This window comes from Halichoeres trimaculatus, unplaced genomic scaffold, assembly GCF_033239565.1.
Source record: "Halichoeres trimaculatus isolate MK-OKI-2021-1 unplaced genomic scaffold, fHalTri1.1 fHalTri1_scaffold_17, whole genome shotgun sequence".
Classification (NCBI taxonomy): Eukaryota; Metazoa; Chordata; class Actinopteri; order Labriformes; family Labridae; genus Halichoeres; species Halichoeres trimaculatus.
This window is the reverse complement of record NW_027437195.1, coordinates 21,033,323-21,047,896: the sequence shown is the minus strand read 5'-3', so window position 1 is coordinate 21,047,896 and position 14,574 is coordinate 21,033,323. Positions and strand designations below refer to the sequence as shown.

The window sequence follows — 14,574 nt, the reverse complement described above, 5'->3', positions numbered from 1 at the left end:
GTTTTGAATATACTTCCGGGGTGTTGTGGGTGGGCGGGACGAAGACTGATGACGCACGCGCCGCCAAAATCAAAACTCAGCGACTTCCAGCGAGGACAAATTTCTAATTAGGATCCATATTCGACCATAAATTATCGAAAAACACTCAAGAACATGGAGGTGTCATCCACGAAAGGTAAAGCTAACTTGCTGCTACCACCCTCTTCTAACCTCCCACTGCTTGGCGGCCAGATGAGGCTGTTTTTAGCTTTATTAGCTAATGCTAGCTCAGGCAAATGCGACCATAGCAGTTAATAGACATAACTTCGATTTGTCATTTGTTAGGCAATGTGCTGATAATGTTTTTCTTCTGTCCTCAGGTGTTTTGAGTCACTTGAGTCTGCTTGAGGTTAAAGCAAGAAGCCGTAAAACCCGACATCAGCAGCCGAGTCAAATAAAGGAGCTGAAAGCTAAAGTGGAGGCGTTAAGGATTCAGAGGAACCAACTGAGAGCACAGATAGAGACACACAAGGTGGAGTAGTTTACCTTTCGTATTCATACATGTGATGAAACATCGCGTTAACGTGAAATGATAACAAATAATTATATCTACTTTTGTATACAAATTGCATTGAACTTAAATGAGATGCAATATCTTTCACAGGAGTTCCCTGACCAAAAACAGCAGTAGCACATTCAAACAGTTACGACAAACTACATGAAATTATAACTTATTTTTAACTTAGAAGCCCAATAGCAACTTCTATTTCTTTACAAGTTGCTGAATGTGATGCAGAAAAGACAAGAGAATCATCAGTTAGAAATTCAAGATATTTGTAAGATACAGGCTCAATCACTTCACCAAGAGACAAGGGACTCTGTCTTTGAGTTTTCAAACATCATAAGTTTAATTAGATAACAAAAAGAAATGTGTCTTCACTGACATAGACTGCGTTGTCTGCTTTTCTGGTACAGATATTGAAGCACATACAGCAACTCTACATGCCATTGTTGTGGTTATTATGGAGACTGTGTTGCAGTAGGTAATGTTGCCACTTTTATTATGCAAAACTGAGAGGTATTGCTTTAATGTTATTATTTCTGTTACAGAATTTACAAAAACTGAGGATCTCTATGGACACACAATGTAGGAATGGAGAAGAAGAAGAAAAGGTTGAGGAGGAGGAAATGGATCAAGACTCTGAAAACTCACAGCTATTGCGGCTTATGGCTAGACACACACAGCTCAAAGACCTTCTAGCTGCTCATCACATCATAGGTATGATCTTAATGTGTTCTGTTGAAGCATTTTTTTATATTGCAAATGTCAATCGTGTAACACCCCAATCCATGTTGTTTTATTGGTTATTCTCACTAGGTGGGTACAACATCACAAAGGCGAGTCATGGTAAAGGAGTGTGTGTGTCACTGACCACTGCCTATGAAGGCATCTACTTAGAAACCTACAACATGGAGCTCAACCTGAGGCCTAAGATAAGGATCACTCGTCATAACATCCCCCCATTCATTCCCTTGAACAGTCTGGTTGAGCAAGGCAACATGCAGATGGATGTTGGAGACTTTTTGGACTCCCTCAGCAAACACCTCAACGGCTTTGCTGGTCGCAAGCAGCAACTGAAGCTTGTTAAGGTGACAGAGGTTGATTTTATTGCATACATAAAGATATGATGTCCTCTTATTTAAGGTTTCAGCAGAGTAACACACCGCTCCCCCTACTTCCTCACAGGAACTCCACAAATCCGTGGAGGTGCTGGAGAGTAATGTTTTGTGTTCAATACTGGTATTACTGCTAATCGTGCCAAAAAAGAAGACTGCTGTCCTCTGCACACTGACGTACACCGACCACACCAGATGTCTCCCAACACAAGTCAAATTTTTATGTGAAGGTAAGAAGAGACAGAGAGATTGATCTATGTAAGAGGAAATATAGTGAACAGGTGGTCATACAAAGAAAATTCCTTCAAGGGTGAGAAAGACCCCTTTACTTCCTGCCCACCCCACGAGGAACCATCTGTTCACTATATGATACCCTGCTTATTACCCAGCTATCAACTGGAGGCATAAACAAGCCGACAAAACATTGATTTAAACATGATTTAATAAAAAAATATATTATTATATTTATTATTTGCAATTAATATGTTAAAATCTTCATATTCTCTTGTATTCCTTCATTTTTTTAGCAGACACAGAGCTTCCTGATTCTCCAGCGTGGAAGAAAAACTGCAGCCTGCTCATGGAGACTCCTGTGCACCAAGCTCTGACAGCCATGAGAAAGACGGAGGCTATTGTATAGTTATAGCTCAATATTATGTACATCACTGTTGCATAAAACACTGCTCATTTTTCATGAATTATTAAACTGTCATTAAAGGTTCCTCGTGTATTTGCATGTTGCGTTTGTCCTTGATCTTGTCCATAAATGCTGCCACCCTCTGGCGTAAAGTCTCCATTTGAAATGCTCTTTGTTTCTCCACTTCCTCTCGGGCTCTTTGCTGTCTCCTGGCCAACTCTTTTTCTGATATAGAGTCAATAGATGCAATGTTTTTCATCTGCCTGAAGGAGAGGCTGCTCTGGATGTTGCCTCTGTGTCTGACTGCAGCGGCAGCTTTGACAGACGCTGGTGGTGCTGATATGGAGCGACTCTGCACCACCTGATGCTTCTCCCAAGTGGGAAACAATCTCCTGCCGTCAGAGGTTTGAAGACTCCTGAAGCACATCTCTGTGTTTTTGTATTCCCAGATGTCTTTCATAGCGATGTTGACGGTGGCTTTGGGCTCACACACTTTCACCATCACCACTCTTCTGTGTTCATTCATCAGGAAGTCTCTCCGTTGCTGGAGCATTTTGAGAGTGTACCTGTATTGTTTGTCCAGCATGTCCAATCTACGCTGAAGATCCCTCTCTTCCTTTTGGTTCAGCACTTTCAGATTTCTCTTCAGCATAATCGGTCCTCCAGAACTTTGATCCATTACATACAAGAGCTTGAACAAGAAATATGTCTGAAATTTTTCTAAATTAAAGCAAAGGCTGTTATTTTCCTTCCTGGTATGCATGCAGTGATCTGCCTGAGAGCCGTGTCATGTGAGTGTGTTTGCTGCTATGGCTGTCTTTCATGTAACATGATAACCTATTATATCGAAGGAACATGGAAGTGATTGTTGGTCTTTGTGTGCCATCACATACCAAAGAGATTGAATTTCAAGATGCTTTGGGTTTGTGGTCACACAGGTTACACATTTGATAAAAATCAATGGTTACCTTTATGTGTGGTACTTGGAGGACACATTTCCTCTGCTTTATGCAGCTCTGGTATTCTGTTACAGTTATATCATGTTAATTTACATTAACCCTGTTGGGATGCATACGGTTTTTATCCTTCTTGATATTTGAATTCATAAACAAATTACTTCTTTGCATGAAATCTCTGAGCACCTTTTCCCCTTTTTCTTCAGGGGCGGTTGTTCCTATGAAACAGAGTGCTATCAGAATAAGATTCAAAGTCTTGGGCATATGTTTATTCTTGATAGAGTTTGGAAACTCTTGGTGTGGTCCTCCTGGAAATGTCACCAAGGCCACAAATCTGTACACTTGCAAACGTTTTCTGGTTAAATTAATGAAATCAACTCATAACCCTACAAAGTAATATTGTCTGTCGTGATAGTTATGATAGTGTAATGTTTTTTTTATGAGTAGTCTGACGTATTGATAGATTGATTGAAAAAAAATCAACCTATTGGTTTTAACTGGAGGGGCTTTTAAACTAGACATGAACATAAATTTTGTAGGAGCCTTTCCCTTTAACGTGTCTTGTGATGTTGCCTGAGCCTGCCCCTTTCCCACTTTGATCACACCAGCGCCAAGCAGCAGCAGAGCTGGGAAGATGACCAAAGAGAACATCCTTCAAACATTTTCTGTCATTTCGAAACTGATACACTGTTGATATCTCTGGCAAGTAAGAAGAAAACTTAAATTCTATTGAGTGATATATTGTTAACAACTTCTGTTTACTGTCTTAGCAGCTATTTCGTGAGATAAAGTGATCGGATTAATGCTTTTACTTTAAAATTGTGAAAATATTTATTCTGCTTTTGTAACAATTTTAAAAGTAGAATTGAGATGCTTCAACAACTAAAATGTTGACAGACATAAGGACGTCGCTGAAGTTAGTGTCTTATTGGTTACTTCCGTTTGGGTCCAGGTTAAAAAAACGCCTGGATTTAATTATTCTGGAAGGGCTAATGACAGACTCTTTTGGACACAGTTTTAGATTTGCAGAACTATTGTTCTATTGAAAGAAAGCACGATTTCAGTACTGTTTCAACAATGTAACACATTGCAACACGTTTAGATAAAGCAGTGAAATCATTTTTTTTTTTTTTTTTTTTTACAAAAAGATTAAGGTTTCACATTTCTGAAACTATGTTTTAAAGAGTCTGTAGTCTCTCTACATTGATTTAGTCTTGGTAGTCCAGGTCTGAGCGGTCTAATTTGGGATTAGGACCTTGTGTCGTTGCCCTTCCTCGAATAAGACGCTAACTTCAGTAGAGTCAGTACAGTATAACGAAATTGGACTTTTCGACCGTTATGTCAGAACGGAACTTTTTGTAAATGGTGTACCAACTTCTTCTCTTCCAATTACACTTTCTTAACTATGCTTCACTGCTTTTGTTACCTCTGCTTCCTGTCCAAAGAAGTTTGTTTTTCTTCACAGCCATGTTGACCACAGAGCTGAGCATTCTCAGCTAGCTTCAGGTAGCCAGTTACTGATTTACTGCTGTTCATATATAGAAAGTCAAATGTGCCACAATTCAGTTTCATCTTCAGCCTTTTTTTTTTTTTTTAAGAATAGTGATGTTTTAAATAGTTGCCTTCTAATGGAAAATTTTATTTACCACTTTGATACTTAATGGTTAAATTAGTGATGCAACAGAAAAGTGTTAACAACTCCTTTTCCAGCCAAAATTGGCTTGTGCAATGTTTTTATGATGTAAAATGTATGATGGCTAGTATATTAACATGCAGTACTTTCTTTTGATACACTTGATTGTTGTCAGTCAATTATTTAACAGCACATTGTTCTCATATCAGAAGGCTGGTGAGCATTGAGATAGACCATACTTGACTACATAAATTGAAGCAAAGAGGCACAAAACCTGATTTCAAGAAAGAAAAAAAAACAAATGGTGGATATAAACAGATTAAATTAACAAATTTTCATCATCACCTAAAAGGATATATGACAAAGCCAACTGATAGTAGATAATAATGGACTTTGTAAATTATGATTCTCCTCCTCTGAAAAGGGATAAATGCATTTTAATGATAACTCATTCTGGTTGTTTTATTTTCTTTGAAAAAAAAAAATAGCCACAGTTGCCCGTGCAGGAACTGTATATGCATCACCTCTTGCACGCTGGAAGACTTCTACTGGGAAAGACCTACCAAACAGTAAGTGCTTGAAAATAACAGAAGTGGCAGCTTGTCAAAAAGGCTTTTGTTTAAGAAGTTGTGTTTTTCTAGACTAATTTGCTCATATTTACTGTCTTCTCTTGATCTTTACTGGCACGGCACAAGTATTTCTCTAGTTTCCCCAAGATGATGCGAGCAGTGTGTGTTGATGTACCAGGAGGACCAGAGAATCTGCTGCTCAGATCTGTCCCTCGACCCAAACCTAAAGATGGAGAAGTCCTGATCAAAGTTCATGCAACTGCCCTCAACAGGGCAGACTTACTTCAGGTGTATTCTTATAAACATTTCTGTCATCCTGTTGTTTTCCTTGAATTGTGAACCATTTTGCAAACAAAAACCCTTTGTGCTCATGCTCATTTTCTGTTTTGCACAGAGGCGAGGACTGTACCCGCCTCCCCCAGGTGAGAGTGACATCATAGGGCTAGAGGTGGCAGGCACAGTGGATACTCTGGGTCCAGGGCTTAAAAGAGGCTGGAGACCTGATGACAGGGTCATGGCCTTGCTCTGTGGAGGAGGATATGCAGAATATGTGTCAGTGCCAGAAGAGCTTCTCATGCCCGTGTCCTCCAATCTCACACTCTGCCAGGCTGCTGCCATCCCTGAGGCTTGGCTCACTGCTTTTCAGTTGCTGGTTTTCATTGGTACAAAAACCATGTTTACATTTGTAATTGAAATATCTACACAAGTAGTTGTTGGTAATTATTGTTAGTAAATGATTTATTTTCTTTGATAAATTAATACAATATGAAACTCTGAATTTGTGTCTGTCTTCTCTGCCTCAGCTCAGGTGAAGGAGGGTGAGGTGGTGCTGGTTCACGCCGGAGCCAGTGGAGTGGGAACAGCTGCTGTTCAGCTGGTTCGCCTGCTTGGTGCCGTGCCTGTCGTTACTGCAGGGAGCCCAGAAAAAATAAAGATGGCAGAGACTCTTGGAGCTGCAGCTGGATTTAATTATAAAGAGGGGAGATTTGCTCAAGGGGTGCAAGAATTTACAGGAGGTGAGTTTGATAAGTATATCAACAGGCCGTAGAGCAGAATGGTAAATCAGGTTAATCGTAGTAGATAATGATATATTATTTTAAAATTCCAAGGTATATCTACATTACAGCTAGTCACTGTAGTTGTTAACTGATAAAACTGTTTGCAGGCAAGGGAGCAAACATTATCTTGGACTGCATTGGTGGGGCCAACTGGGAGCAGAATGTGAGCTGCTTGGCCACAGACGGCAGGTGGGTGCTCTATGGCACCATGGGTGGCCGGACAGTAGAGGGAGATCTGCTGGGCAGACTGCTCTCCAAGCGGGGTCACTTACTCTGCAGCCTCCTCCGTTCTCGCAGCCTTCAGGTGACAACCTTACAGAGTTGATACACCTTAACATGTGTTTGATTGATATTAAGTGAAGATTTTTTGTTTGCATGATTGTAACTGAGCAGTTTGCTGTTCATGCTCTCTTCACAGTACAAAGCAGAGCTTGTCCAGGCCTTCTCCAGCAGAGTATTACCAGGTTTCTCTAAAAAGCCAGACTCTTTAAGGCCTGTGATTGACAGCACATTCAACCTGGAGGATATTGCAGAAGCACACAGGCACATGGAAGCCAACAAGAACATGGGAAAGATTGTTGTAACTGTGGTTCCACCGAGCCAGGAAACTCAGCCATAAACAGCTGCAATCACACTGCTGTAAAGAATTCTACATTTGATCAGAAATCATGTCCTTGTATAAATTGATTTTTCACAATTTTTTTCCATTGTCAAAAGGTGTCATTCAAATATATCGAATGCCGTTTTAAATGTGGAATACTACAATTGGGCATATGTCTAGAAAGGAGACTTTTTCAAGATCACTTTAAAACTGCTCACAACACTTGCTTTTGCGTGAATGTTTCAGTTGAAAATGTAACTAAAACAAATTTAGATAAACAAATAGATTCAAAAAGCAAAACATCACAGTGGAAAGTTTTTGGAAGTATTAAAAGTAAAGTGAAAATGTTTTTATTTTTTTATTACGGTGATCTTTGAAACGAACACACTGCGCCTTTAAGACGCACCCGGGAGCGCATCAATCAACGTCTGACGTCACATTATTCTTCCCGTCCCTCACTTCCTCCTTTCTGCTGCGGCTCCTTCGAAACTTCTCCGGGTCATCACAGGAAGAGGACCGGAGAGTAAGTTAAACAGCGGAAAAAAAAGCTCTTAATGTGTAAAACTTTGTGACGAACCTCTGGCAAATTTCGGACTCTATGAATCGGACAAAAACAACGATAATAATTTGTCCGGTATGTGACTTCCTCCGCTTTCTTCTCCTCCTAATGTAGCCCAAACTGCTAAAGACAGCTAAGTTTGTTAGCAGTTTGACGTGACTTTACCCTGCAGGGTTTAACACAAGAAAAGTAAACGAAGTCATATATTTGAGTTATAACACACCTTGTATACACCCTTTTCTCTCAGCTATCGTAATTAAATGCACACAACCTCCCTCCCCGTCTCCCTAGACTTTTAGCATGCTTTGGTCTAAGTTAACTGTAGTTTATTGACTTCCTTATTTAGCTCACGTGCCATTTAATTTCTGTCCTCGAGCAAGAAGAATAACAAGTATTTATGTTTTCAATGCCACAGCCGCTAAATCCTGAAACATGGAGGACCCAAACAGACCTCAGCGAAAAATGTCAACAGCAGGGGACAGTTTGTACAAAGTCCTGGGTTTGCAGAAAGGAGCGACGCCAGAAGAAATAAAAAAGGCTTACAGGTATGTTTTTGAAAACTTAATAATCTAGTCTTTCAAAGCGTTTGGTCGAGCGGCAGGGGTTAATTTACGTTTTGTTCACGTGTCTGCCTTATCAATCGAGCTTCAACGAACAATGTAAGTGCAGGGATGCAACTCTTTTAATTGAACCCAGGAAACTTACATTAAGAGGATAATTTCCCGACAACGTGAAGTTATCATTTATTATTTCCTGTAAAATGCGATCATGGAGCTTGTCAAATCATTATATAATAAATAGGAAAAAAGTTCATAAGATGATATATGGTGCCATCTTTTTTCCAAGGGTCAAAGGCAACTGTTATATCAGGAGGAGCATTGTTTTATGACTGAAAGCAATAACAAAACACAGATTGATGAACCAAAGGCTTGGCACCGACTAATAGATATCATAAATGCATATCACATCATAATAATTTGAGCATGTTTTTATGCAAATTAGAATCCATGTATGTCAGAGTCCTGCTTATCCTGTCAGGATTCTGATTTGCATTACCAGCAGCTTATCCCTCATTTCCCTTCACATTTCATGCTGGAGTGTTGTTGCTGTAATTATTTATTTATTTAGCTGTTTAAAGCAGAATCCTCTTTCATCCATATTGTATCGGTCTTGCTCATTATGTCGTATCAATGTGTTAAATCTGTCTAATTTCCTTGTGAATATTCTTCCAGAAATCCATAAACTGTTGTCTCTCCTAAAAACCCTGAAACAGTTGAAGCAACACTCTGTTTGCAAAGCCACAAACAGATACCAACGTGTGAATACTTGAAGATGAACACAAAACAAACAAACTTAGCAAATATTTAAAATACTGGAACTTTTTGGTTACAGGGTTTTAGTCCTAAAGAGCTCTACAAAGGTTTATGAATTGACCTGTTAGTAAATGTGGTTTTATAACCATGAGGCACGTTTATTTTATTTTTTTTAAGTTGCTGCTTACTCTAAGTAAAGGTAAGTTAAGATTTTACTTTGATACAACAGTTAAGTAACCTTTAAAACTGCTAAACTGACGTTTTTAATGACCCAAAAGGAAGATGTTTGTCCACAGTCACCATGTAACGCACCAAAAAAGGAAAATGTTCAACTTTAAAATGCACAAAATCTCCAAGCAGCTTGTTGAAACACAGTTCAAAATAAATAGTTACTTTTTATATCACTGTCGCCTCTGTTGAGTTAAATGGCCAATCAGGGGTTATGGTTTTAGAGTGACTAATCCATTTTCTTAGTTGGATCTGTAGTCATCACACCTTCCTTTACTCGATTTGTATCATGACTTTTGAGTTTTTAAACTTTGTTCAGTCGTGTGTCTGAATTATGTTATAGATTAGGATGATGTCAATCTAATAACATTTATTGGAACAGACATCCACATTCTCAACTGTCACCTATTTTTATTTGCAGGAAACTGGCATTAAGGCATCACCCTGACAAAAACCCAGATAATCCAGAAGCTGCTGAGAAATTCAAGGAGATCAACAACGCAAACTCAATCCTCAGCGATGAAAACAAACGTAACATCTATGACGAGTATGGCTCCATGGGTCTCTATGTGGCCGAACAGTTTGGGGAGGAGAGCGTCAAATACTACTTCCTCATGACAAAGTGCTGGTTTAAGGTGATGCTTCAGGAATCACTCTTTTCATGTTGTACTTGGATACATTTATCCAGGGTCACCCCTGAGTGCACCAAATACTGTCACTCAAACAAAACTTAAATAATGTTTGTTCCTTGTTTTTCAGGCCCTTTTTGTGTGCTGTAGTATTTTCACCTGCTGCTGCTGTTTCTGCTGCTGCTGTTTCTGCTGTGGGAAGTGCAAATCAGCAGAGGAGGAAGAAGATTTTGCCTACATGAACCCAGAGGACCTTGAAGCAGAGATTAGAGATCAGGATGCAGGTGAGTCTTTTTATCTTTAGAGTTTACTTCATCTTTTTTTGTTGGTCTAAATCTCCAGTGAAACTGTGCAGCTTCTGGGAAATCGCTTTGTTTTGCCTGAATGATGACCATACAGTGGGATTCAAAGGAGTGAGTTAAAGTGAAACTAAAAGTTGGTGTCGTATTTTGAAATCCTCACAGAGGAATCCAGGGTTGGCGAATCTTGTGACAAACAGAGAACAGTCTGATCCAAAACAGAGAAGATCACAATGACAGAGCAGACTCAATTCAACACGAGTTGTCATATGACATCAGAATACACTATTGTGAATCTGTCGGTCCATGTTTTTAAGGCACAGAAAATACAGGCAAAAATATGCGTCTAGACTAGAAACTGATAGAACTTTTGCTGCAATGCAAATGGAGCAAAATCAGAAATTAAGACACAAATTGAAGTAGCTTAATTTTTACATTCTGGCATATTTTCTCATTTTTCAAGGCGAGATAGTGATCTAATAGTGAAGGGTTAAGCAAGAAGTCAGTTAATGGAATAGTTGAACCCTGAAGTTTTTGTGTTGTGATACTTTTTTGATTAAAGATTCAAGTAAGTAAAGCTACTACTTCAGACTGAAACATCGCAGATCACTGATTGGACAGACAGAGGATCTTCACTAGAGCCAACAGAGACATATTTTAAAGGATAAGTTTGGTTAATACAGCTTTTACATTGCTTATAGAATGAAGTAGAACAAAATACTCACCCAGAAGATTTTCCTGATCCAAGCAGTGCTTCGGGAGATATTTAGATCCAATATCATGCAGCGGACGTCCGTCTAATGGGATCCATCAGGGCAGAGACAGCGCGCGCCTAAAACTGCATTAATCGTCCAAAACCTCGTGTTTTTCACCAATATTCCATCATGGTCTGCTCAGGGTTAGTCCTCTGTTGCAGTCTGTGTCACTCCAGACAGCGCTGTGTGGCTGTACTGACCCCTGAACTGACGAAGACCATTTTTGCCTATTGTTGCTCTCACGTTTCAACTTGTAAAGCCAGAGGAGGCTAATGAGGCTGAATGTCTGCAAAATTTCAGACTAAGACAAAAAAAGGTTTCTGACACAAAACTACTCAAGAATATACAAATTATTAATATTCACTTAAAGATTTTTGAGGATGAAGAACAGAAATTTGCGCAGGATTAACACAAACAGTCAGGCAGCTGCTACATTCCTGTGCCCTATGCTAAGCTAAGCTAAGCATATTACCTTAGTTTCTCTGCTAAAAGTGGTGTCCATGTTTTCTTTTAACTGTCAGAAGTAAAGGGTGTCCAAGCATGTTCTCAAAGTGTCAACCTGTAAATCTGGCAGCTGACATGAACATTTTAAGGAGGAATTGTGGGTAAATGGCTTCGCTCAGTGCTACATTCTGTTCCACAGCAGGAGACCCTGTTATAGTAATTCAGCCGAGCCCTAGTTCTGCCACTGACACTTCAGGTGAAGCTGTCGCCTCTTCAGGTAAAGTTCACCTCAGCTGACTGCTGCTCTGTGCTGCTTCATTTATCTGCAGGATTTAAAGAAGTCTTTAAACGTGCACTTGTTTGTGATTCACCAGCTTTTAACAGTGCTGTGCTTTTTTTTTTTTACTCATGTGCTAACACTTCACACAATGCTTCAGCAAAATCATTACAGCTGCTATTTAACAGATTATTGTGGGGTCAAACAGTGATTTTAAGCCTTTTTATTCATCTCTTTTTAACATGCAAACTCCGACTTACACTGATTTTCATTCTCAACCAATCGGTCTTTTCAGTTGTTTAAAAGGTGTGTATCTTGTTTTTTTTTCCAACATCCATAAAGCAGTGAACAAATGCCAAAGACTGTCTGGTGCCAATTGTTGGAAAACAAACATTTTCTGGTGTTTAAATCAATTGTTAAACTTCTTGGCTGGAGAACTTTTTGATTTCTCTCCTCTTTTTCTCCATTTTCATGTATCATTACTTCTCTGACATCAGTATAATATAAGATCATGAAACAGAAACATTAAATTAACAAAGAACATCAGAGAAAGTTACTGTTTCCTGAAATCCTTGATCTGGCAAAGAGCTATGACTGTCACAAAAAGATCTCAAATGACACTTAAAAATTTGAAACCAGCAGATATTTGATATTTTGCCTAATCTGTGCTTTGATTAATCACTCCTAAAAATGTCTCCTAAGTGATATCGTTTTGTGCCAATTTAATGTTTGTCATCAACACTAACAACTACCCTCTCTTTTCAGTACAGCTTTGAATTTCACATAGACCGTTTGTAAGAAGTGGACATGTTTTTTTTTTTTTGTTTGAGCACTTTTTTTTTCTTTCTTATTAGAAACCACTGTCTGGCTTTTTTGAACTGTAAAGTTTAGTTCAGTGTTCAAATCCATAAGTGTTTACTTTTGGAATAGAAGGCGCATAATCATCACCGAATTTTGTCAATATCCATTTCATCTCAGTATTTCTGTAGATATGGGACACAGTGTCTTTAAAGAGGCGGTATTGTGCTTTGTTAAAAGTTTTATACTGTCCCTCTGGTACCCCTGTAGTAGATATATATGATTTAATCAAAAAAGTCCCTTTTCCTCACAGTTGTGTTTTAGAAAACCCATATTTCAGCCTCTGACTGAAACGCTTCATTTTCGCTGCTGTCTCTTTAAGGCTTCCGACTTATCAAACCCCCTTCCCTCTGATTGGCCAGTCCTCTGGAGGCCTGTTAGGAGAGCAGAGCAGTGTGAAGTTATAATAAGTTATAATTGTGTGATGACCTCATTATTTTAACAAGTCCCATAAAAGATCTTGTAAAGATCTCATGCTATTTTATTTTAGAACAGACCACTTTGAACAGTTTACAGACAGATTCAGAGATTTCTACAACATATGAACACGTAGCAGATTGAAAGTCGGCAGAATACCCCCTCTTTAAACAAACCCAGATGCTGAGTGTTATTTTTCAGGCTGCATTGTGACTTGTTGCTACACTTCAAGGACAAATTATTTGTTTACTGGTCATTTAAAAAGAAACTTAACAGTCACATGCAACTAGTGGTAGATATGACATCTAATGAGAACAAAGCTTGGTCAACACATAAATTAAACTCAAAGGAAGCTAAGTCTTATGAAGACTTCATTGTAATTAGCAATTTTTGGGGCAATATGTGAAGTCACCCCCTGCTGGCGGTTAGGAATACTGCAGCTTTAGGAAACAGCACCAATGGCTTCACTTTCCTGACCTAGGAGGCTTAATCCTCTTTTTATAAACTGTCTCTTAGCAAACAGCTCTGTTTTTACTAAAATAAAAATAACTTTTGCCTCCTTAAAACGTTTGTTTTCTTTCACAACTCCAGGCGAGAATGCACCAATTGTGATCCAGCCCCACGCAGCCAACGGCACCTCAGAGCCCTGATCCTCCACCCCTGCTGTCCCCCCTCCAGCTGATAAATGAGTGGAGCCCTTCAGAGTTTGGACTGTCTGATTACACCACATCTGCACCAGCAGCTGTATGGTTGAGCGGCTGATGCTAAGGCGTTGAATGTGGCCAACATGCTGAAAAGCATTTTATCTCAGAGGTTTTTAAATGAATTGAGAAACATTTTTGATTGTGCCATAGTTTCTGTTCTTAAAGTGCCAATAGGTTCAACTTCACGGCAGTCTATTTATTTTCAGCATTTTATTGTTGAGTTTTGGGTAATCTCTGAACTGCAGTGATGTTTTAGGATCTAGCCATGCAGATCAAAGCTCTGAGATAATTGTATGTGCACTTTAATATGTCAAATCCAGGAAACTGCCACAATGGTCTGAGAACATACCTGCTACAAATCTACTGGAGTCAGGGTTTATTATGCAACAATAGAGGCCAACCACTTTAAGACATATCACTTGTCACTGTGCAGTATGACCATCTCCAAAGTCTTCAAGGGCTTATTAAATAATCTTTATTTCCACTGATATTCCTTATACGTACCAAACAGTAGGCTGTGATGTTTGGATGTCAAAAGCCTGGTGACAATTTTAAAAACTCAAAGTGCTATAAGAAGAATAACCCAACACGTTGGGGTTAAAGAAACACTTCTTTGCTTTTTTTTTGAGGTTTCCAACAAAGTTTTGACTTTTGACTTCATATCAAAACTTAAAGCAGTGGTATGATAGGAGGCTGCAGGCTGACCTTACAGTGTTGGTTTTTATACTAAGAATCAAGCATACCACTCTCTGTTTTATGATGCACGGCTGCAGTTAGCTTAGCTTAGCTTAGCTTAGCTTAGCTTAGCATAGAGACTGGAATCAAGGGGTGGAAGCTAGGTAAGAAAACATAAACACTTTCCTCAAATATTTAAGCTACCTTCACTGTTACAGTCAGAGTGGATCCATCAGATGTGATAGGTGGATGAATACCTTGACAAAATAGTTCCACTTCACTCTCCTGTAATACCAGTTAAGTGTT

The 14,574-nt window shown here is 39.1% G+C and overlaps 3 protein-coding genes across 6 annotated transcripts; all 3 read left to right on the top strand.

The window, feature by feature from the left end:
• Nucleotides 1-11: 11 nt before the first annotated feature.
• cenpo (centromere protein O) lies at nucleotides 12-2,384 on the top strand. Its single transcript, XM_074692292.1, has 6 exons — nucleotides 12-175; nucleotides 360-511; nucleotides 1,090-1,258; nucleotides 1,358-1,629; nucleotides 1,727-1,886; nucleotides 2,184-2,384. Exons 1-6 carry the CDS (start codon nucleotides 154-156, stop codon nucleotides 2,294-2,296), a joined length of 888 nt encoding a protein of 295 aa, XP_074548393.1. The 5' UTR covers nucleotides 12-153; the 3' UTR covers nucleotides 2,297-2,384.
• A 1,443-nt stretch (nucleotides 2,385-3,827) lies between these two features.
• Nucleotides 3,828-7,203, top strand: tp53i3 (tumor protein p53 inducible protein 3). Of its 2 annotated transcripts, none has more exons than XM_074692393.1 (7): nucleotides 3,828-3,955; nucleotides 5,371-5,451; nucleotides 5,578-5,739; nucleotides 5,846-6,113; nucleotides 6,255-6,467; nucleotides 6,617-6,813; nucleotides 6,928-7,203. In XM_074692393.1, the coding sequence occupies exons 2-7, from the start codon at nucleotides 5,398-5,400 to the stop codon at nucleotides 7,126-7,128; spliced, it is 1,095 nt and encodes a 364-aa protein (XP_074548494.1). In that variant the 5' UTR covers nucleotides 3,828-3,955; nucleotides 5,371-5,397; the 3' UTR covers nucleotides 7,129-7,203. The 2 variants fall into 2 exon arrangements, with proteins under 2 accessions (XP_074548494.1, XP_074548493.1); XM_074692392.1 differs by having other exon boundaries at nucleotides 5,371-5,452; nucleotides 5,567-5,739.
• Nucleotides 7,204-7,542: 339 nt separating this feature from the next.
• LOC141806595 (dnaJ homolog subfamily C member 5-like) lies at nucleotides 7,543-14,411 on the top strand. Of its 3 annotated transcripts, none has more exons than XM_074692198.1 (6): nucleotides 7,543-7,633; nucleotides 8,085-8,214; nucleotides 9,632-9,845; nucleotides 9,970-10,123; nucleotides 11,537-11,614; nucleotides 13,481-14,411. In XM_074692198.1, exons 2-6 carry the CDS (start codon nucleotides 8,102-8,104, stop codon nucleotides 13,537-13,539), a joined length of 618 nt encoding a protein of 205 aa, XP_074548299.1. In that variant the 5' UTR covers nucleotides 7,543-7,633; nucleotides 8,085-8,101; the 3' UTR covers nucleotides 13,540-14,411. The 3 variants fall into 3 exon arrangements, with proteins under 3 accessions (XP_074548299.1, XP_074548298.1, XP_074548300.1); XM_074692197.1 differs by having other exon boundaries at nucleotides 7,543-7,744; XM_074692199.1 differs by lacking the exon at nucleotides 11,537-11,614 and having other exon boundaries at nucleotides 7,543-7,744; nucleotides 13,481-14,410.
• The last annotated feature ends 163 nt before the right edge of the window (nucleotides 14,412-14,574 follow it).